A 22,215-nucleotide genomic window follows, 5' to 3' on the forward strand; every position below is an offset into this window, starting at 1 on the left:
CAAAATAGTGCACCATGCACTAACCATAAACACTGTTCTACAGCTTCTGTTTTTTTTAAAAAACATTTAGAAAAGTTTTAATCTATACAAATACCACAGACTTTTTTGATTGTTTTTTCTGAATGTCACACTTAGTTCAATATTTTATTTGCATCTAAATAAGAAAGTCAGGTGTTAGCATAAACTATTAGTAATCAATTATATTAAAAGTCGCAGTGTAATAAATTGTTGCACTTCTTCCACATCTTGTAAAAAAAGCCAGAATTACGTACTACCCCTATGTCTGCGAAACACCTGACCATCTACTGAAAAGCTTTCAGTGCTTTGTTGTGTATATTCCAGTCACAGCGGGGGCAGAGTGTTTTGGGAAAGGTTTAGGCTGCAAAGGGTTCAACTGCAGCAGCCACAAATAAATAAAAAATAAACGTTTTATTCTCCTGATGGTAACTGTAACAAATTGTCACGTTTCACATCCTTGCATAACAATCATGACGTTCTCATCCAATCACAGGTTTGATGTTTTTTTTGTTTAAACCGTGATCTTGACATGCAGGTGTGAAATAGAGTCAACAGCTTCAGATTTAAATGTTATTAACAATATGTTCCGTGTCGCATTAAAATTGGAATGTTCTTACATGTGTAAAAAGAGGTGATACACAACGTGTCTCCTCTATAACTCTTCAGTTTACAGAGAAATTCTGCCAGAGTCACACAACATTTTCCAAGAATACTCTTCTTGTGTTTAATTTCCAGGGAGTAACCCTGTTACAAAAGGGAACAGTGCATTGGTCCTTGACTGTGGTTAAACAGTACATAGGATGTCTGGTGGAGTTTCAGCATTCACTTTTCTGCAATCTGTACAGAACCATGATGGCTCATCAATGTTTGTTACCACTAAACAGGGGGGCTTCACAGACTTCCTTATTTGAACTCAACCGCGCTCTAGTAAGTAATGTAGTTTATCACCTTCTGCAATGCTTCTGGTTTAGTAGGATTTGCTTGATAAGCACATTGTTAATGGGGATGACATCTATATGTCTATATCACTGTACGACACAGGTTTGAGTCGGAGTGTCTGTTAATAAAACAGAGCGCCTTCCTATACATATAACTACTGCATTATTTCTTTATCCGTTTCAGCTAAATGAGGGGAATCAAATCAGTCAAAATCTCAGAGTGGCAATTGTAAAAATAACCCTTCTTCCCTCCTTTGTTTAACTTAAAGAATTTCACGAAGAAATCCTTAATCATAAAACCATCACTTAATTCATCCAGATACCCAGATTCACCCCAGAGCCAACAACAAGCTATAATAGTGGACTATTTTTATGTATTCACTATATAAAAAACAAACTGAAAGTAGTACTCCGATCGTGCTTTGAACCACTGGGTGCAGTGCTTTGTCCATTACCAGTACAAGGACAATAAAAGTTTTTTTAAAACAAAACGGATGTCAAAATGTTTCCAAAATGTCCACCTGTGATATTTTAGCTGCTTAGTTACACGATTTCATGTTAATATAACTATCAAGTGGTATTAAATAAATACAACTTTTTTTTGTATAGATGACACTTAGCTAAAATTGATTAAAAAAAAACAATTACAATCGAATCTTTCCACGTGTGATGCCATTAGGAAGTACAATACGCTCCTGCTTTGTTTAACGATCGTATGAAAAATAAATCTTAATGGTGAGAAACCTATGCTTAAAGTTAGTTAAGGGACTTAGAAGACAAAGATAGTGATTTACGTTGTTTAATTTTTAAAACTAAGTGATAAATGCAGACGTGTTTGGTGCCATTTGCACTGCTCGCCACAGAAAGCTCAGGCTGTGCTACCCCCCACACGGAGTGCAGTATTTTCACAGCCTCTGATTAGGAAAAAAAGACCAGCAGATCTATCCTACATGACAGGAAGAGGAGAATGTGATTTTTTTCTATATGAAATGTGGGTTGTGTTTATGAAATTCAAGTATTTTAAACATTTAATTAAAATGTGAAAATCTTACAGCATACACAAAGATTCTAAGCTGATCACGAGGAAGAAAAATCACCAATTTCATAATGTCAATGTATAAATGTATAAATCCAACATATATGTTTCACTTTATTGATTTATGCAAATATATAAGAGTAAAAAGAGTTTGATTCCACTATTAACAATATCTCTACACTGAATGAATTTCCATCATTATAAAATATTCCAATGAACATTAAGTAAAATCTAATTACACTGTAACCCAAGTCTTTCACAACCAAGACTATCATGTTGGAAGTCATCTGCTATTTAATATATTCCTATTTTCTAGTAGAAGGCACATTAAAAGAAAGCATTCCTTCACAATTAAAGTAAAAGAGACTGACTCTTTACACTTAAATGCATATAATGTATGTGCAATTAACAGCAGGGACCCCAGAAATTTTATGAAAAGTCCGCTTATTTACTATTGCTACTGTACCAGTGAGATTAGATAGGGAAACACAATGGGCAGATACTCCCTCAGTATCTGCCTACACTTATTGTACAATACATACTGTGCACATCCATACAGAGTGGGATGCATCTTATGCTCTTTGTAATATTCAGAAAATGGACATGGTCTTGATAATCTCAAATGGACATCTCCCTCTTTTTTGCAATTTATATACTGTGAATGAATACCAACACAATTGCCTTAAACCTAATGAATGCATACATAGCTATCCAACATACAGTGCCCTCCAAAGATTTGGAATAGCAAACAGTAAGTTTTGCTTTACAACTAAATAATTTATTTATTTTTTACTTCTGAGAAAGTGGTGTGTAGTGGCATTTAATCATTTTTACAAACTGTGCCGCAGGTGGAAAATGGTTGGAACTGTCGTCTTAAGAGTATGGTGTGTGGTGTATTGGAGCTGTGCGTGGTTGACAATTATATATGGCAAATAAAAATTAAATGTTTACTAAGCTAAATACTAAATGTTAACTATTTAATTTACCATATGGCTCTAAATATATAAAGTAAGAAACTACATTTCCCACTGTCCCACACATTCAGTCATTTAATCAGAGTGACTAATGTCAGAGCTATATTGTGTAATGTACACATGGGAAGAAAAGCTATTATTTTGAAAAGTACACTGTGATGTAGTTGGGTGTGCAGTATTACTATATAGGTACAGTCTTAGTGTTTTCACATTGAAAACAATTTGCAGCTGCTGTGTTGATTTAGGCTATGTTTCATTGAATCCGTGTGTGCACACTCGTGCAGATATATGTATTTTTCATGCATTTGTTGGCTTTTTGTGAATCAATTTGTGTCTTTATTTTGAATCAATTAATTCCCTCCTGATACTACAAATATCATAACCCCCTGACAGCAGACAACTAAACAACAGTATGTAATAAAAATACTATTTATTTTAGACAAATAGGATTATAAGTAACATCACTGATATATGAGTAACTTGGTTGACAACAGAAAAAGTTTATTTTAAATTAATTAAAATTAATTAATGTCATTCAATTCTGAAATGTACAATAATTGTTTTTAGGAAAAACAAAATTTTCACATTGATGGAATATGTAATTAAGAACTTAATTAATCAGAGACGGAACAGATAATTCCAAAATAATACCTGTCTTTTTTCAGCTTACAAAACTAAACAATAAACTGTAAAACCTCCTTGGTTCAACACAGCCTTTGTGGTTTATAAGTACTTATACTTATTTCTGTTCGATCATATATTATATATATATAAGGTTTTTTAACCTTGCAAGTGTTCATGGGAAATGTAGTTAAAATGAGCACATCAAAACTTTTTGGACTGTTAATTGACCAATGATCATTGACCCAGAGCTGAATTAACTAAGGTAAACCAAGTTAAACTTTATGATTGCTTTGATCATGGGATCTGGAACCCCCTAAATCTCAGCAAACATCTCCTTTGCATTGAAGCTGGAAATGTTTGTACTTAAGGTGTTACACACTTTATCTGGACTCTTAGAGACTTCCTAGTCACCATAGGTGTAACCTTATATTTTCATTAAACATGAATATTACATTAAGAAAAAAAAACATTACATGGAGCTACTGTTTCAGTAATATCTAACGTAACACAAGTGCCATCCATCATTCTGCTTTGAGCCTTGAAGTGCTGAAAGTGGCATGCTGAACAGACTTGAAGTATGCCGCAGTGCACTTTCTGCTGGCCTGAATTTTAATGTGCATTCTAGATGGCTGCTTCTATATACTTATTTTCATGTTAGCACAAAATCCTACACTATGTACAACCTAGTGATTTTAAGTGATCATAAAGTAATGCAACACATCTTCTTTATGTAAATGTCAGTGTAAAAAAAAAATTTGATTACAGTACATATCTATTTAAGGCTGTAACAGCATGAAGTTTGTGACCCATTGAGGTCATCAAACTCTTTGTGTAATCATCTGAAATAGTTTGCTGCAGCAACCTTGGAGTTTCTGCCTGTTGTTGAGATGTTCCAACTGAATGATTTCAGAATTTTATAGAAGCATTTTGCTAGAGCAGTGGTTCTCAAACTATGGTACGCGTACTACTCGTGGAACATGGAGCGCCGCCAGGTGGTATGCCATATGACCCTGGAACTCTGTTGTGTGCACTGAATAATCAGGATGGGTTTTCATATTTTCTATTTTAATACGTGTCGAATACGCAGCCCACATACTACGATACGGCACACACTAATACTTGAGTGGACACAAGAGCTACTATGTAATTCTATACCATAGCATAGAAATGCATGCTACGAATTTAAGTGACCAATTGTATTTAAAAAAACATATCTCGCAAAAAAAGGAAGTAGGAGAATGTGTGATTTCGGAACAATGCCAATGTTGAAAACACAGGAATGCATAGAAATGCGTATTACGAACGCTGGCAATCTTGTGAGCACAGGAAAGCGTGATAGATAACACACAAATATTTAAGAACTGTTCTAGGTTAATTTGAGAAAAATACACAGAGCGTCTCTGTGTTTCACTCCCATGCGCATTAAATAAAAACTTCTTTTAACTTCTGAGATGGACTCCTGAAACGGAAACGGGGAAAATGCAAGCTTGCAGATTACTAAAGCAGGTAAGCCCCACATATTTTTGAAGAACCTTATTTACCGTTGGCAAAAGAGCTGACACGCATTATGTGTGGAGAAAAAGCTGCTAAACAGCTTGATATAATATGATATGATATATGATATCATATGATTATTGATATGGCAGATAATATCAAAATTATGTTGATAGAGCCCATTAAGATGAGCAGATGCTTTTCACTGCAATTAGATGAGTCTGTACATGTCGTCGATTTGGCCAATTTGCTTGTTTACATTAGATACGAGTTTGAGGACATGTCCCATGAGGACCTTCTGTTCTGTAAGCCGCTACCAACAGGAATTACAGAAGAGCACAAATTTCAGTTTCTGAATGAATTTATCAAAGATAAATTTTGTACAGACGGTGCTAGAGCGATGACAAGCCGACACAGCGGTGCACGAATTAAAGAGGTTGCTCCAGAAATGAATGGACACATTGCAACATCCAGTGAGAGAAGAAAATGCCTGACAATTTAAAGTCTATTAGACTCTGTTGTGAATTGTATCAAAGCTCGAAAAATGAATTCACATCTGCTTTGCTTGGCTAAACAAGCTCACCCCTCTCACTGAAATGGTCCTTTTTTATTGTTTATTTTTAATTTTTGTTGTTCCTGTTTTTTTCTGTAAAGCACTTTGAGAAGCCACCTTTAAAGGCACTATATCAAATAAAGTTTAATATTATAATATTTATTATATGTGTATGTGAGTGTGTGCACACGCGCTCATGTTGATCATTGAGAATTCCTGGGGTTCCTATGAGAAGATGACTTGTAGGTGGTACTTGGATGCTTTGGTTTGATCAGGGGTGGTACTTGGTCCAAAAAGTTTGAGAACCACTGTGCTAGAGCATTCAGTAGAAATTGTGTCCATACTTGAATTGAATAGTGCTTCACCAAACAACATGAGGGTGACCAAAAACATACTGCCAATTCAATCATGGAGTTCATCAGAAGAACAAAACTGGAAAATCTCCGCCAAGTAATTTCCATATTAAAATCCAATTGAACAAGAGATTTTACATGTTAAAGAAATAAACTCAGAAGTCAGAAGAAGAGCCCAAAAATAGGCAAGAACTCAAGGTGACTGAAGCAAAGCATATCAAATGATTACATGAAGAACTTGTAGACTTCAATGGTTTATGAACGTCATGTCGTTCCTATTTCAAATACATACTTTACACTCTGAAATGCTATACTTATACCTATGGCCAACTGAAATCAATTGGTTGAACAAAAGTATGTCTAATATGTAAAGTCTAATATGATCAAATGCATGTTTGAAATTACCCGAAACTAAAAAGGATATTATGCAATACTTATCAGTGGAGGTATGTCTAATTTTATTATTGACCTCATGATCACAAATTGCTTGACTAAAAATAATACTGTAACTAACATTATGACATTGATGTCCCAATAGATTTGGAGGGAACTGTATATGTGTAATTGTATTTCATTGGGACTGCAACATTCTCAGAGTACTCAGCTGGTAAGTCAAGGCAGTGTACATAAGTAAATGAAGATGGATTTAAAGTGGCAAGCGAGGTTAGTAATAGAAAAGCAATGCTTACTGGTTCATTTCCCAGTCTTTGCATTATACCGAACATACAAGAAGTCAAAATGAACTAATGGCTTAATGTGAAAAGTATCAAGAGTATAACAGCTCTTTTGCTTATTGTAAAAATACATTTCAAACAGAACCTTCTTATATGACATGTCCACAAAAGACCAAATACAGACAGGTCTTTAGAAATGCATCTTGCAACGCCTTGAAACCCTGCGGGTCTATCATAAGGCAAGCTTTAGTGATTGCTTTTATTAACGCTGCCATTTTTGGCATGCAATTTACTTAATCGGCACTGTATAGACAGAAGAAGCCTTACAGTGCCCGTAAGGGGTACTTATATATTAGCACGTCATTTCTTTTTAAGTGTAGAGCAGCATAAGTCAATTTGCAATCAACTTGGAATTGACTTTTTCCTACAATAGTGGCTTTTCCCTCTTTGTCCCTTTTTAATTCCGATGTAGGTCATTTTACATTCATTACCAGAAATGTACAGCTTCTAATGTAATTTTGAGAAGAGAGAAAAAAAAAACAGTGTAGCCCCAACAAGAAAATTCTAAAGAAACGAGACAAAGAGTTATAGATTAAATCCAATAATAGAGACAAGAAAACTCAATATTGATCTGGAGAGCATGATGTTAACATTTTCAGTCACATTTAGAAATTTAGCCTGAGATCATATTGATCCATGTCATTTCCAACTTTCAGCTATTATTGTGGATTGAGGATTTATTTAATCCAAGCTGAAGGACTCACGACATCATGTCCTGGAAATATAGATAAACTAATTCAACTCACTTGGATTTCCGTTGTCAAAGCAAGAGTCACATTCATGTGACAGTTCTTGCAAGGTGGTTGCAGCGTATAAAAGGGTTGACAGAATATTGACATGGCTTTGCAATATTTCAGGTATGAGAACATTTAGCATGAAACATATTCTACAAGCAGTGATTTTAAAATAACCAGATGATTACAGAGAGCAATGCACACTCAGAAACTCAATAATCTCAGTAAACCCTGATGACATTAAGTACATCAGCTTTTCAACGTTCAACTATGAAAACATTATCATTGGAAACCTTCTTAAATTTATCCTAAGTAAACAACTGTGACAAAAAATATGCAGTGTTATGTGTGCTAAAAACTGATTTAGGCATATTCATTAAAAAAATTATGTTATGTAGCATAAATACAAAAATCTAGTCTCAAACAAAAAAACAGGGATGTACGGCCTGCAGTTTTGAATACATTTTAACAGTTAAAAGAAAATAACTATTTTTTTCAGATTACTAGACTGTTATATTTTTATAATATTATATATTATTAAACAATTTCACAACATATTTAAGAGAAAAAGAATAATTTTTAAAAGTTTTAAATTTAAAAGTTGGAGGTCTGTTTATAACCTATGACGTTATACCATTATACCATAGGTCATATATGCAATTAATTTGAGAAAGAAATGATTATTATTAAATGAATTCCTATTTAACTTTAACTGAGCTGGCCACTGGAGAAAAGAACATGTTTTCATGTTTTAAAAGACAGATGGATATATACAGTATAAGGCATCTACATTATTTGCATTAAATTACAACAATTGTGTGCTTATAAATAGATTTAATAAAAACATAAATAACAATTTAAAAAGTAAGAAGTTATTAATTTTTAATTAATTTCCTGCTTGGGGAATTATGATCTTTCCAGTAAACTTATCATATATTAACGGAAGCATGAAGTGAGTATTACAAATAAGACAATAGCTGTTAATTTTACAATAAGGACATTCAGGTGTGAAGCACCTAGAATATATACTTTATCTCAGAAAGAGCACAGAAGAGATATGTATGTCAGTTTATTCAGCATACTGTGGAACCTAAAATAATGTACTTTTTAAGTAATCTTTCAACTCCCACTAGAAAATAAATAATCAAACTTTGAGACAACATGGAGTTTATCCTTGGAGCTTGCAGAGATTATATGCAACAAACTAGCAATTAGCAAATAACTGAATTTTAAAGAAACATCAATGTTCACAATATGAGGAGTACCCTGGAAGGCATTCTGATATCCTTCAGGTATGTAACTTAAACACTTCCTTACTGATAGTTCTATCAGCTGACAGACAGCCTTGAAGTGCCTCAGTATGGACTGGGTGGGAAGTGGGATGCTAATTGTGGTGAACAGTAAAGTCAGAAGATGGCAATATCAACATCAATTATAGTTCTCAGTGTAAATGCCAAATAATTATAAATAAATATAATAATACATCTAAAATGAAATATATGAACAGGTCACAATAGTCACAACAGTCATCATAATAACCTACATTTTCTATACTGCCCCTAAAAGCAGTCATCTCAAAGTTTAATGACATTATATGATTGATGTACATTGTTAAATGATAAGCTGTACAGTGTACCTGTTATTTGAACAAATGACCTTCTAGTTGCAAATGCCCTAACCTTTTCCAGTAATACCCAGATATACTTACTGTAACATGCCTTTGTGTGCTCTTAACAACTGTGAACTTCAACCTACAGGCATTCAAAATAAAAGTTATTAATATCTTAAGCCTAGTCTTTACCCTTAGAGGAAAAAAGTAAAATAACATATAGACTGTTCTGTATTCTGGTTTATCAGCAGTAGAGTAATGCTCACAACAGACTCTGCAAGCAAAGGTTCTACTGTATTCTATTGTCATAAAATAAATCCATTACTGTATGTTAAACTGAGCATCAGTAAAGGCATTGGTTAAGGTAAAAAAAATGAATTTTCTGACAAGGCACTCATAAAACAAAACTCGTAAGACTGAAGTTAATCTCTGAGATATTGTAACAGGTCAGCATAAAACTCACAAGATTCCAGACAGGTGACAGGGGAAAATTGCAGCCACTAGATCACCTCCTTACCCTTACTCACTCAAACACTTCCAATGACATGATAAAGTCACAAAGTAATACAACCTTATGCACAGGAATCATAACCCCTGAAGATCGACACATGGCACACAGAAGTAAGGAAGAATAGTAAGTTGAAAGTCCAATTTCCCAATCTAAGAACAAAGTCTCCAAGGGGAGTGCAGGGCTGGGACAAATCAAAGGGAGAGGTTAATTGAATCAACTACAATGAGCCTAAACCCCCCTAACACAGCCCCACTATCAGCTTAACTATGCCATATTAAACAAAATAGTTACTGCCAACGTCAAGGACTTAGCTGTATAAACTACAATGCACATGTTATGAACACTGATACAGAGTGATATGCAGAGTGGTGGCACTGTGGCTAAGGATCTGCACCTGTGGCTGGAAAGTTGCCGGTTCAAATCCTGCGGCTGGCAGAGGAATCCTACACCGTTGGGCCCTTGAGCAAGGCCCTTAACCCCAACTGCTCCAGGGGCGCTGTACAATGGCTGACCCTGTGCTCTGACCCCAAGCTTCTCTCCCTGTCAGTGTGTCTCATGGATAGCAAGCTGAGGTGTGCGAAAAGATGAATTCCTAATGCAAGAAATTGTATATGGCTAATAAAGTGATCTTATTTCGATAGCACAGCCCTCTTAGGACCACATTCCTCAGAAACCTTTTGAGTTTTGAGTCTCAGTGGAGATGGGTGAATTGTTTGTTTGAGGCTGGTAAGCAGTTTAGCTACTCAGCTGTGCTAGTGAGGGACTTTTAGAAGACTTTGGTCAGGAGCCCAAAGACGAGCTTAGGCTTTTGTTTGGCTGATTTCGGTTTGTGATGTTGCTTTTAATTCCCTGCATGATACTGAAGTTTTTTAATGTTACAGCTGTGTTAGGAGTATCTTTTGGCACTTATTTTCAAGATCCTGTTATAGCAAACCCAATGGGCTGTCACAGCATATTTCATTAAAAAAATCAAGGATCACAGCACTAATGAGTGGAACTGAAAAGCAGAATAGCTAAATAACACACTTAAGACTATTTTGTAGTTGGATCCACTTATGAATTAGACTGATTACAATTATGCTTGTTTTTGGATAACTGCTTAAAATAAAAATGTAGTGCACAAATTGCTGTTGGGTGAACAACACAGTAATTTAATTGTACTTGTTTTTTCATGGAAATGACAAGAGCTAGAATTTCGATAAGTGTCTTTAACTATACACATTTTACTATTCATGTGATGTGTCATCCCCAAGATAATTTTTTTGACTTTGCACCCAAAGAAGGCTCCATAGCCAAAAAGTTGTGTTTCTTTTCTTCTCTTTTCAGCATGGAATAAACCTTTAATTGTTTTAACTTGCCATGTAAATGTTTCAAGATGTATCACTGTATAGAGACAGGACTTAATAATTTGTTACATGTTTGATGTTTTGTGGCATGTATCTACATATTTGCATATATAGTTGTTGCTAGCCTTGTAAGAAAAGTCATGGCACATCATTGTGTCCAAAATCTTGATGTTGCAGCGCAGAGCCTCTCATAGTGCTGGACCCAGGGCAGTTGCCCTGGTTTGCCATGCCCAGGGATGGCTCTGAGAGCACCAGATGATGGCCAAGCTTCTTGTGCTCCACAAAACACAGCACTGCCCAACAACACAGGCTGTATTGGTAAAAATAACATGCTTATTGATTTAAAACATAAGCACAGCATCATAATGTACACAACCTTTGTCAAACAGTTTAAGGACAAGACAGTGCTTGTTTAATATTTTTAAAAATTAAGAGTTCAATTTCTGTAGGTAAATCTAGACTTTTGCAAAACAACATTAAGCAATATATAGTACAGTACATCCACACAAAAAAAGGCCTTCTCCATTCTATATGGAGCACAAGAACTCCATATTCTCTATCTTGCAACTAAAAAGAAATAGTGCTTTGTGGTTGCTTTCTGCCAACTAAAACCATAAGCACCTCTAAATGCATACAGGAAATGGCAGCTTTATAACACCATTGCTCAAAAACCGAATACATCTGTGTTTCCCAGTCATGGTCCTGGATTGGCGCTTCAACAAATTATTTGATTTTATATTCCTTAATTCAACAAATTACTTGATTTTAACGGTTTATTCACTAGGTTTACTTCACTAGTTTACTTACTCTCACTTTCAGAAATAAACTCTTATTATGTGTATAATTTTCAAGAAATGTAACAACCAGATCTACTGTATGTCAACTTACAGTTTTAAACTGTTGCTTTCCCAGTTGTTTTCTAAACAACTCCTAATTGGTTATCAATAATGATCTACAGAAATTGAAACAATGTCCCTACAGCCAAAATGTTCTGACACCTAACAAATGGCACAGGGTTAATGCCAATTTCTTACCTGATCCTAGTTTAAGACCTGAAACCAAACCAAAATCAATTAAAGGTTCAATATGCTTAATTAAGGAAGAGCTCAATTTTAATGAAAACAAAAAGACAAAGGGAAACCCAAGACTCAGACTTGAATACATGAATACCATTACAGTTCCAGATGTTGGTTCATTCAAAAGCTGTGATAATTAAAAGTTTAATACACTATGATTGAAAAGGTATAGCCTTCAGTAAAATGGAGGATGCAGTCTCGACAACTGTATGTCCTTGGCAAACTAAAAAAAAGGATCATCAACAGCAAGTGCTTCCAATTCACTTATTCTTTTTGTTTGACAGAGAGAGATTGTGCTTAACAGAAAAAACAAGAACTGAAGGTCCTGGATCGTAAAATACTTTTCTTGAATGAGAATGAAAAACATTTTAAAATGTTGAAACGTATAGACCCAGGAATCAATCAAAATGTTTACATTTTTTGGGCTCAGTTGAAGTTCTTTCTAATAGTTTCACATCTATAATCCAGTAGAAGTTTAGGTGGGTAGCTGCATCAGCATGCGTAGGCTGCAAAGGAACAAGTAATAGGTTTATTCCATGCTGAAAAAAAGAAGAAAGAGAACACAACGTTTCGGCCGTGGAGCCTTCTTCAGGTGTGAGAGAGAGGGCACTAGGCAAAGGTAAAGTAGCGAAGAGAAAGAGAAGTCTCTTTCTGTCCCCTGCTCCCGCCTCTCACTTCTTCTCCCTCGCAACCTTTGTTCTCCCGCTACTTTACCTTTGCCTACTGCCCTGTCTCTCTCACAATCACAAGACTGTGGATTGTGGTACTAAGAAAAGCAGAGGGGTGAAGAATGGAACCAGTTAAGGAAAGGCTTTTCTAAAGAAGAGGGTTATGAGTCTGGATTTGAAGGAGTTCAGAGAAGGTGATATCCTTGGGGAGAGAGTTCCAGAGCTTGGGGGCATAACAGGAGAAGGGCCTGTCACCCATACAATGTATACATGCTTGGGGGACAGTAAGGAGACCAGAATTAGAAGAGCGAAGGTTGTGAGGTGGGGAGTAGGGTGATAATATTTCAGACAGGTACTGAGGTGCCAAGCCACGCAGAGCCTTATAGGTGAGCATGAGGATTTTAAGGTCTACACGGAATTTGACCAGAAGCCAGCGCAAGGACTCCAGGATAGGAGTAATGTGATCATTTGGACTAGACCTGGTCAGGATTCTGGCTGCTGAATTTTAGACATACTGCAGTTTGTTCAAAGTAGATTTAGATTTAAAATGCATACAAATAAAATGAGTGTACTTTCTCAAAGCAAATGCGTACTGTAATGAATATCCAGCAGACACTAAATTCCATTAAAACTATGTAATAAACTAACACATGATCAAAAACACAAACACCTGATAATACCACACATTTCATCATCGCACTTTGTGAGTCCACAGTCATATTCTACCATCTGATTGAAACATGTAGTGTAACTGTTTCACACTATTCACCAAATCAAAGTAACAACTTGGATGATCTTTGCACCACTGAAGGCAGTGGTGAGGAGAAGCTTTTTGACAGAGCTGCCTGATCATAAGGCTGCTCATCTGCAGGTTTTCATAGAAAATAATGTGTAAAGTGCTGCAATGATAGCCTTTCTGCTCCCCTATGACACATCAAAGATTTCTGTATGTTTCTCCAAAATTAGAGCATCTGTTCTGTTTTTACTGTCCTTTTCACTGTGTATCTGCTGTTCATGTTTCTTTGAGTTTGACTACAAGTATGACAATTTGGATCAGTATAGCCTTTCCTGGTCTGAGTATGTGATACTAATTTCACTGCATAAATTGATTTCACAGTGCAAATTGGTGTCGGAAATAGGTATCAAGAGAAAGTCAAATTTTAAAGACATTGTAATCCCAGCCCCAAATATTTTTTCAGTTATTCTACCAAATAGAGCCTGGATTTTATTCTGCTAGTGAGGTTCTTATTTGTAACACAACTCCACTAAATGAAAAAATTACAATTTTACAATACTGCTATATTAACTAAAATATCTGCTGATTGCATGAGAATTCTTTGCTGGAGAAATTATCTGATATAGTACATGCCACAGCCATAATTTACCACTTGTCTTTATAATCCTCATACCAAGGCTGGTTGAGCTACCTAATCTATGACATTGTTCTCTATTTATTTTTGAGATAAAGGCAGGCTTTGTCAGATAAAAACAGTGGTTTGTTTCACAACATGCACAGAATTGTAACATATTGTAACATCATGGTAGATGAGAAATTCCCGACCATTTTCTGTATTAGCAGTAATGAGTACTTGTAGATACATTAGTTCAATCCTAAATATGCCTGATTTGTACTCAAAAGGAAATCATGAGAATGTTTTATCAATGACCAAATTTGTTCTTTGCCAATTTCATTAGAAAAATATTTTTTAAATTTGGAGCAATAATGTTTTAACATGCATTTGTCTGTGTAATTTTCAGCTAACAGTAATGTTTAATTTAGAAATCACGCCAGATGCCAGAAAAAAATATCTATTTTATAAATACTGAAGAAAGATATACAGGTAAGATGTGCAAAAGGGGTTAACTGATTTCTTTCTGCACAAAGACTTCTTTTGGTACAATACATTCCATGCTTAAGCACTTTTGAGTTATGGCAGGGACAGGAGTGAACTGATAAGAAATTCCAAGTGTGAGCTAGAGACTCCCTAACCATGGGAAGAGGAGACCAGCCATTCAAAGTGTTCAAGATCTGGAGAATGTCCGAACACAGGTGACCTCCCACCATTACCATAGTAACAATTTGCGTCAGAAACGGCTGAAGTTTGCTATATAAACTGGATCTTTGTACTGTACCTATATCTCTGAACAATTCTTTCATCTTATTGTTCCTTGCATGCAATAAACTCAGTTGTCTAAAATTCATCTCAGGGTCCAGAACTAATTTGTCTTATACAACAATATATATGCATAAAATAAAGAATATCAAATAATGTACAGTATATTACCTGAAAAAAAAAATTGACAATTGTTTATTGCATGTTGCTATTTGCAAACAAAAATAGAATTTGTTCCTACTGTTTCTTAATGCTGTATATAGATGCTAACCCCCTATAGTTGTTGAGTTTATGCAACATTTCTTTCTAGTTTTTGCAAAGATTCCACTTTCTTTAGAATGGATAATGCATTATGATTCCTCTTACCACTGTAGGAGGTGACTGTATCTGTAGGTTGCTTAGATATTACTGTGAATTCAGTCACAGTGCAGTGAATAGCAGTAACATAGATCACTTGACTTGTCTTTGGTTAACTGAGCAGCAGGAAGCAAATTATACTGTAGTTTTGTCTGATTTTGAAATTACAGTATGTCTCCCCTCCAACTGTGCTGGAAGAAACTAATATCTTATGGGAAAATTGGGGATAGAGGAATGAGGTTGTGAAAAATTCCCTGTTAGCACTATAAATCTGGCATTTTTTTACATTGTTAATATAATGGCATTAAAAAGTTCAATAAAAATAAATGAATATGAGGAATATGAATATGAGGATATAAGAGTATATCGGTTACTTAATTGCAAAGATAAATCAGTAATAAACGCACTCAGTCATTTAATCATCACTTACTCATTTATCTGCTCAGTGACTTCGAGAAAACTGCAGATGACCTAGTCTGCAGTCTATCTAAAATTGTAATTTTCTCCATTGAAGTCATCGCTTTCCTATTTATTAACTTTCAATATCATAACTATTTAATACTTTCACATTTAGCAGACAAAATACAGGAATGACACGCAACAAATCGTAAAAACAACAAACAATTAACAGTTAACAGTGTGGATTGGGATGCAAGGAGTGTCGCAATGCTGCCTGGAATGGAGAGAAAAGACATGAGAAATACAACTAGATTTTTAAAAGCCATTTCAGGGGTCAACCGCACTGTAGTGAAACTTCCACTTTCAGGTCGCTTTTTTATGCATTATGTGAAAACAGTGCTGGGGGAATCCGTGTTGGGTGGCTGGGATGACTTTGTTGATGTCTTCGTCTAAGCTGACTTACAATTGTTTTAGAATTGTCATTTGATTTACAATTTCAAAATGTTAAATATTGTTCTACATAAACTATTGTCACAGCTTTGGGTGACTTGAGACGAGTCTCTTAGCTTTTAGATAATGTTTGTGACACTGAGAAGAGTAAACACTTCTAACTAAGCAGAGGGGATGTTTTCTGAGGTCTGGTGGGATCCCTTGAGCAGAAACAATAGTAAAGTTTATCTTGGTATGCCTAGGCAAATTGTGGATTAATGATTGCAAAGGAGCAGGGCAGAAAGACACAGTATAGGTTCACCTTAAGAGCACAGGGTAGAGAAGAGAAGCAGGAGAAAGAAGCAAGGAGAGCAAGGAGAGGAGAGAGGAGTCCGGAGCAGTTGGGACTACAAGCTTACGCCAGACGAGAGCTATTACTGTACTTCATGATCATCCAAACAAAACCTGACTGGAGTCAAGTATTTGAACCTTGTTAGAGAGAGCATGGTATTCTGTGTTTTTAGGGAACTTGGGTTTCCTGGTAACTCAGTTAGAAAAGTCTTTCCTGCTTAGGGTGTATTTATATGAATAGGGATATAGGATCCCATTTATTCTGTGGCATCTAGGGTGCAGAGAGAGAGATTTAACTGCAGGCTACTTTTTTACTTAGTCAGAAGGCAGCTCATCTCTTATGTGGCCTCTGTAGGCACATTAAGAGTTTAGTGCTTAGTAGCAGTCTGGGGATTTCTGGGTGACCAGAACGTTAGGGCTCTGAAACGCCTTGTCTGTAAATACTGTATATAAAGTAACATGTGTTGTTGTGTGTTGTGTCATTGTTTTAAAATATCTGTCCAGCCCCATTTTTAATAATATAATGTAACTTGGTGTGTTATATGTTTTGTGTCTTATGTAATTTATTGTAATAAATATTTGCTTTAGCCAAGTGTGCCTGGATTATTACTCCTCTCAACAAAGCTGTACCAGAGAATAAAGAATTCATGTGCCCCTGTACCAGCCACCCGGGTATAAAAATCACTTACAAGTCGGGGCTTGACTAAACCACTCGGACAATTCCTGAGTTTCACCAGTTTCGTAACCCCCTGTAATTTGTAACACTATTGTCTTAATATATTAACACTGTATTAGCTACTATTGCACTATTAACAAATTATAAAATTATTAACACTTGATTGAACAGTAAAATAAAGATTACAGTTCACATTATTTCAAACTGAATGTTCTTAAAGATGTCAGAATTTTGGACAATTTCAAAGTTAGGGACACCTGGATTTGAGATTGTGAACCTGTAATCCCGTTGTGCTAATTTTTCAACTTATTTCTAATTTTTCATGATATCTCAGCAATAAAAATAATTTACATTAACTTGGGTGGAAAAAGTGATTGAAATATTCTGTCAAAAAATGTAATTGCGAAAGTACAAACTAGAAGGCCTATGAAATTATTTTTTATCTATTAAAATAGTACCATTTATAAATAAATGAAATGTTAGTTTCTTATTAGGAAAAGTAAAACAACTAATAGATTGTAAATTCAAAACAAATAAACATCCATCTATTTTCTCTTTGCTTTATCCAGTACAGGGTCAAAGGGTACACCAGAGCCTCAACAGCCACAAGGCAGGATATACCCTGGACAAGACCAGTATGTCTTTGGTCTGTTCATGGAAACCGACGCGAACACAGGCCGGACATACAAACTCCACGCAGATTGCACCGCAGGAACTGAACCCAAGGCCCCAGCCCTACAATGCAGCAGTGCTAACCACTCTGCCACCGTGCCACCCCCCAAAATATAGAACATCTTCCATGAAATCAAATCAAATAATAAAAGTAGGCAACAAACCCATTTGAGGTAAATGCATACTTAGCAGTGATACAGGTGCATCCACTGGTAGATTTCCACCTTTGCAGTTCTGTCTCTGAGCCTGTGTCGGAGGGACTGGTTTGTACGACTGGCCTGTAGCTCGATACATTGCCTGGACCCAAAGGACTCTGTCTTGGTCATCATCACTGGCAAAAACCACCATGTCACCTTCTTTCACTGCATTGAAAAAAGCTCTTCCACCAGTAAGACCTGTTAACAGAAAAAGCAAACATTCTTTCTGTAAAAAATAAAGAAGAGACACATACAGCAAGTCTTCGTGCTTAGAAAAATGTGTTATTCCTCCATAATAAAGTTGGATTTGTACTTAGTAACTAATTTTAGAAAAGTAAAGGCTGTAGAAGGGCTCAGCTGGAGTGTATGTTTCTGTTTTTCTGGATATTTAAATGTAATCATTCATTCATTATCTGACAGAAGCTTCTGTTTGAATCCTTTAATTCTATTTCATCTCACTCCATTGATTATTACACTTATACAAGCATGGGAAGCAGGTGATAAAGTGTTTCTGAAATCACTCCAGAATTTGTGGATCATACAAGAATACATGAAGTACAGAGCTAGGTTATTAGGCAATTATTTTATATATATACAGACACTGTCCTTCAGATTTATTCATATGCAAGAAGAAATAGGAAAAATCTATAATAATTTATTATATGGGGCGGGGTGGGGTGGTGGCTCTGGCTAAGCATCTGCATCTGTGGCTGGAAGGTTGCCAGTTCGTATCCTGCAGCTGACAGAGGAATCCTACTCTGTTGGGCCCTTGAGCAAGGCCTTTAACCCCAACTGCTCCAGGGGTGCTTTACAAATGGCTTGCCCTCCACTCTGACCCCAAGCTTCTCCCCCTGTCTGGGTGTCTCACGTTGGGGTATGTGAAAAGACAAATTCTTAACACAAGAAATTATATATGACCAATAAATTGATCTTATCTCTTATCTTAAAATACAAAGACTTAAAGATTGGACAAAGTTTTGCTTAAAAATCAAAAAATGTAATTCAATAATCTATTAAAGAGCATTGCACAGAAAAATCATCTTTGTCATAAGTAATCGAAGTCCAGAAAACACAAAAATCACATTTAGTTTCACCCCTGTAGTTAGTATTTTGTAAATTAAATTGACAAGACGCATCCTGTAGTGTGCTGTGGGGTTCTAATATGTCTAAAGAAGGATTTTTGACCATTGCTCCAGGCAGAATTTCTCTATGTCCTTTAGACCCTTTGATTTTCCTTAGTGAACTGTCTTTCTCTGTTTGAATGAAGTCTGTAGATTCCTGATGAACAATAAAGAATATTTATTTGATATGCTATTAACTTCTTTATTGATCTGGATATGTGCTTTGGATCATTGACTTTGCTGGAATATCTATTTGTCCAAAATGTTCTGGTACATGTTGGATTTCGTGATTTCCTCTAAACTAACAAGGACTTTTCAGAAACTAAAACATAATAACCCCCCCAGACATATTTCATATGAAATGTAAATTGAGTGTATTCTCAAAATGCATTTTACATTTTTGATACCAAACATAACACTGATGAGCATATCTGAAAACTAATTCTCATTTCATCCTGTCCATAAGACATGGTTCCAATGGTCATTCTGATGTACATCAGAACATAAGTAAGATTACAAATGAGAGCAAGTTCTTAAAGGAGGTAGTAGTTTATTGATCCAAGGATCTCGTCCTGGTGTTTATTGAAGAAACAGGGTTAACTGCTTGTACAACATGGTACAACAACCCTTTGAGGAAAATATGCCTACTGTATACATCTTTAATACACTTCCACATAGTTTACATTTCTTTTTTCTGGTTTTAATCTCACTCTTTATTCCGAGTTGATTTTGTAATCTGTTTGAGGAATTTGAATACTAGGATGAGGTCTCCTAGTAGTCTTCTCTGATCAAAACTAAAAAAAAAGATCTATTCTTTAATCCTTCTAATGTATAACATTCCTTTTATGCCCCGGAATGCTCTGGATGGATTCCAGGATAGCCGTCTTTTATAAACATCATAATTATACACAATATTCTGAATGAGGTTTTACTAATGCATTACACAACTTTTACATAACATCCTTTGTTAAGTTATGTTGTTTTAACTATACAGTAGGTATTGTAACATTGTTGCCTTTTTATTGCTTCCCCATATTCTGGGGAAGATCGAAATGATGTGCTAACATAAAACTTTGTCATAATGACTCTCTTCAAGCTCTGCATTTCTGATTTTATATTTAAAAGTACATATTTCTTTGCTCCCTGCATGTAATAATCTGCACATCTCCACATTAAATGTCACCTGCTAGTTGTACAGTATGTGTAGTCTTTTATCCAAATCTTTTAAATTTCCTTTCAGCTTCTACAGTGTTTGTAAATCACCCTATTGTCGTATTGTCTGCAAACTAGATTTTATTAGAATTTATTAACTATACCACAATCTAGATGATTTATATAAATTAAGAAGAACAGTGGTCCTAGTACAGTTTCTTGTGGTAATCCACTATTTACTGTATATCACCTCAGTTTGAGCCTTCTCCTCATCCTTATCTATTAACCAATTCTCAATCCAAACACATATTTACCCCAAAATGAACAGCCTGTAATTTGAGAATTAATCCTTTGAGGAGCTTCATTAAAAGCCTTTTGAAAATATAAATACATCATATTGTATACTCTTTGTGTGTCCATTATTGTTGTTCTCGTTCTAAGAATTAACAGATTAAGCTAGACATACCTTTTCTAAACCCATGTTGACTGCCTCCGAGGATCCTATTTCCATTTTGTTATATTCCATATGTCTAATTTTGTTCATGAAATCTTATGTCATATAAGTGAGTCATATTTGTCTATAATTGTTTCAGTTTTATACACTTTTTGTAGATTAGCAATACATTAGCAATTCTCAAGTCCATCTGTACTACCCCTGTCTTGTGTGACTACTGGAGAGGTGCAGCAACAGCTTATGAGTACAATTGGCAAGATACCATTTGGACACCCAAGATATGTTGACTTCCTTCATGAACACCTGAGCAAAATACTCATTTAATAAATCGGCCACTTTCCTTTCATGTTGAGAGGTTTCCCATTATTCTCCTGGTTACAAATGTTTGGCAAATGTGTTTGGCAAATGTGAGCCACCTCTTTTTGTGGTTTGCCCACATAGAAAGCTGCTTCCTTGGAACCTGACAATGAATGTCATATTGGTGCAGACAAATTTCAGAAGTTTTAAATTTCAGAAATTTTAGAAGTGTTCAACATTTTAGTGATCTCTAGCTGTTGCCTCTGCATTTCTGTTTGTTTCCCAGATCATTTGTCTCAGAGTCTGTGGTGGCAAGATATACAGTACTTGTGCTCTCTTCCAAGCAGGGATATTACTATACCAGCAGCCTTAGCTTTTTTAGAAAATGGACACTACAGTGCAAAATGGTAGATTAGTGGATTATTTTACTGAGGTTGGTGCCCATTTCTCAGAGCTGTCTTACCTTAACTATGATGTTGTGTTCTACTACTGAGTGTCTTCCTTTTTTACCTCTGGGAACTTTCACAGGCCTCTGAATAGTTCCAAAGGCTTCTACTACATCTCCAAAGTACATAATGTTATTGTAGATTTGTTTTTGTTGGATTTTATTGAAGGGAATACTTAGAGGGGTAAATAAATGTGACCCTCGTGTTTTCTGGAATTGAGTTTACATAGGGTTATGTGTGACTTAAAAGGTATATACAGTAAATATTGAAAGACTGCTTGCTTGGCAATGTTATTAACTCACATGCATGCAAACATGTGAAAGATTTGTTTGTAAAAGATAATACAAAGAGAAATAATATAGAAAAATAATCTAATTCCAGGTAAGTAAATGAATTTCAACATCTGGCTATGGAACTAAGACTAGAATAATTTATATAACCATTGAAAGGTGGATTAATAAATAGATTGTGTTGACATGCAGAAGGCTAATCACCTAGAAGACATCTGAAAAATACCAAGTAACTGAAAAAGTAACTGGGTGTAACTGAAAAGTTAAATGCCAAAAAAAAATCAATGACCTGGCTGAGGGTCAGTATAGTCAACAGTATATCCTTCAAGTTGCATTAATTCCTGAGGTTCCGATTTCTTCTCTCTGTAACTGCACATGGCAAAAGTGTACTGGCTAACCTGAAACAGACAAGGAAAACTGCAGCTTAAATAATACTAACACATGTGGTTATCTTCTATTTCATTACCAAATACATGCACTATTGAAAAATAAATTTAAAAGGTCTCTGAAAAAGATAAAGTGCCAGGATGAATAATTTAACTTGAGTGTTCACAACAAAAATAAAATACAACCCAAATCCTAATACTCCTGG

General features: G+C 35.4%; 1 protein-coding gene across 13 annotated transcripts in view; it reads right to left on the reverse strand.

The window, feature by feature from the left end:
- Nucleotides 1–22,215, reverse strand: part of cadps2 (Ca++-dependent secretion activator 2) — a 295,984-nt gene that overhangs the window by 99,206 nt on the left and 174,563 nt on the right. For all 13 annotated transcript variants that reach the window (XM_088645120.1, XM_088645117.1, XM_088645119.1 and 10 more), the window contains exons 10-11: nt 21,913–22,021; nt 17,852–18,061 (exon numbers count right to left, since the gene is read on the reverse strand). In XM_088645120.1, the coding sequence (XP_088501246.1) occupies nt 17,852–18,061; nt 21,913–22,021 (319 nt within the window). The remainder of the gene's footprint in view (nt 1–17,851; nt 18,062–21,912; nt 22,022–22,215) is intronic.

The sequence above is a fragment of the Lepisosteus platostomus genome, chromosome 9 (assembly GCF_059453375.1).
Source record: "Lepisosteus platostomus isolate fLepPlt1 chromosome 9, fLepPlt1.hap1, whole genome shotgun sequence".
In the NCBI taxonomy this organism is placed as follows: domain Eukaryota; kingdom Metazoa; phylum Chordata; class Actinopteri; order Semionotiformes; family Lepisosteidae; genus Lepisosteus; species Lepisosteus platostomus.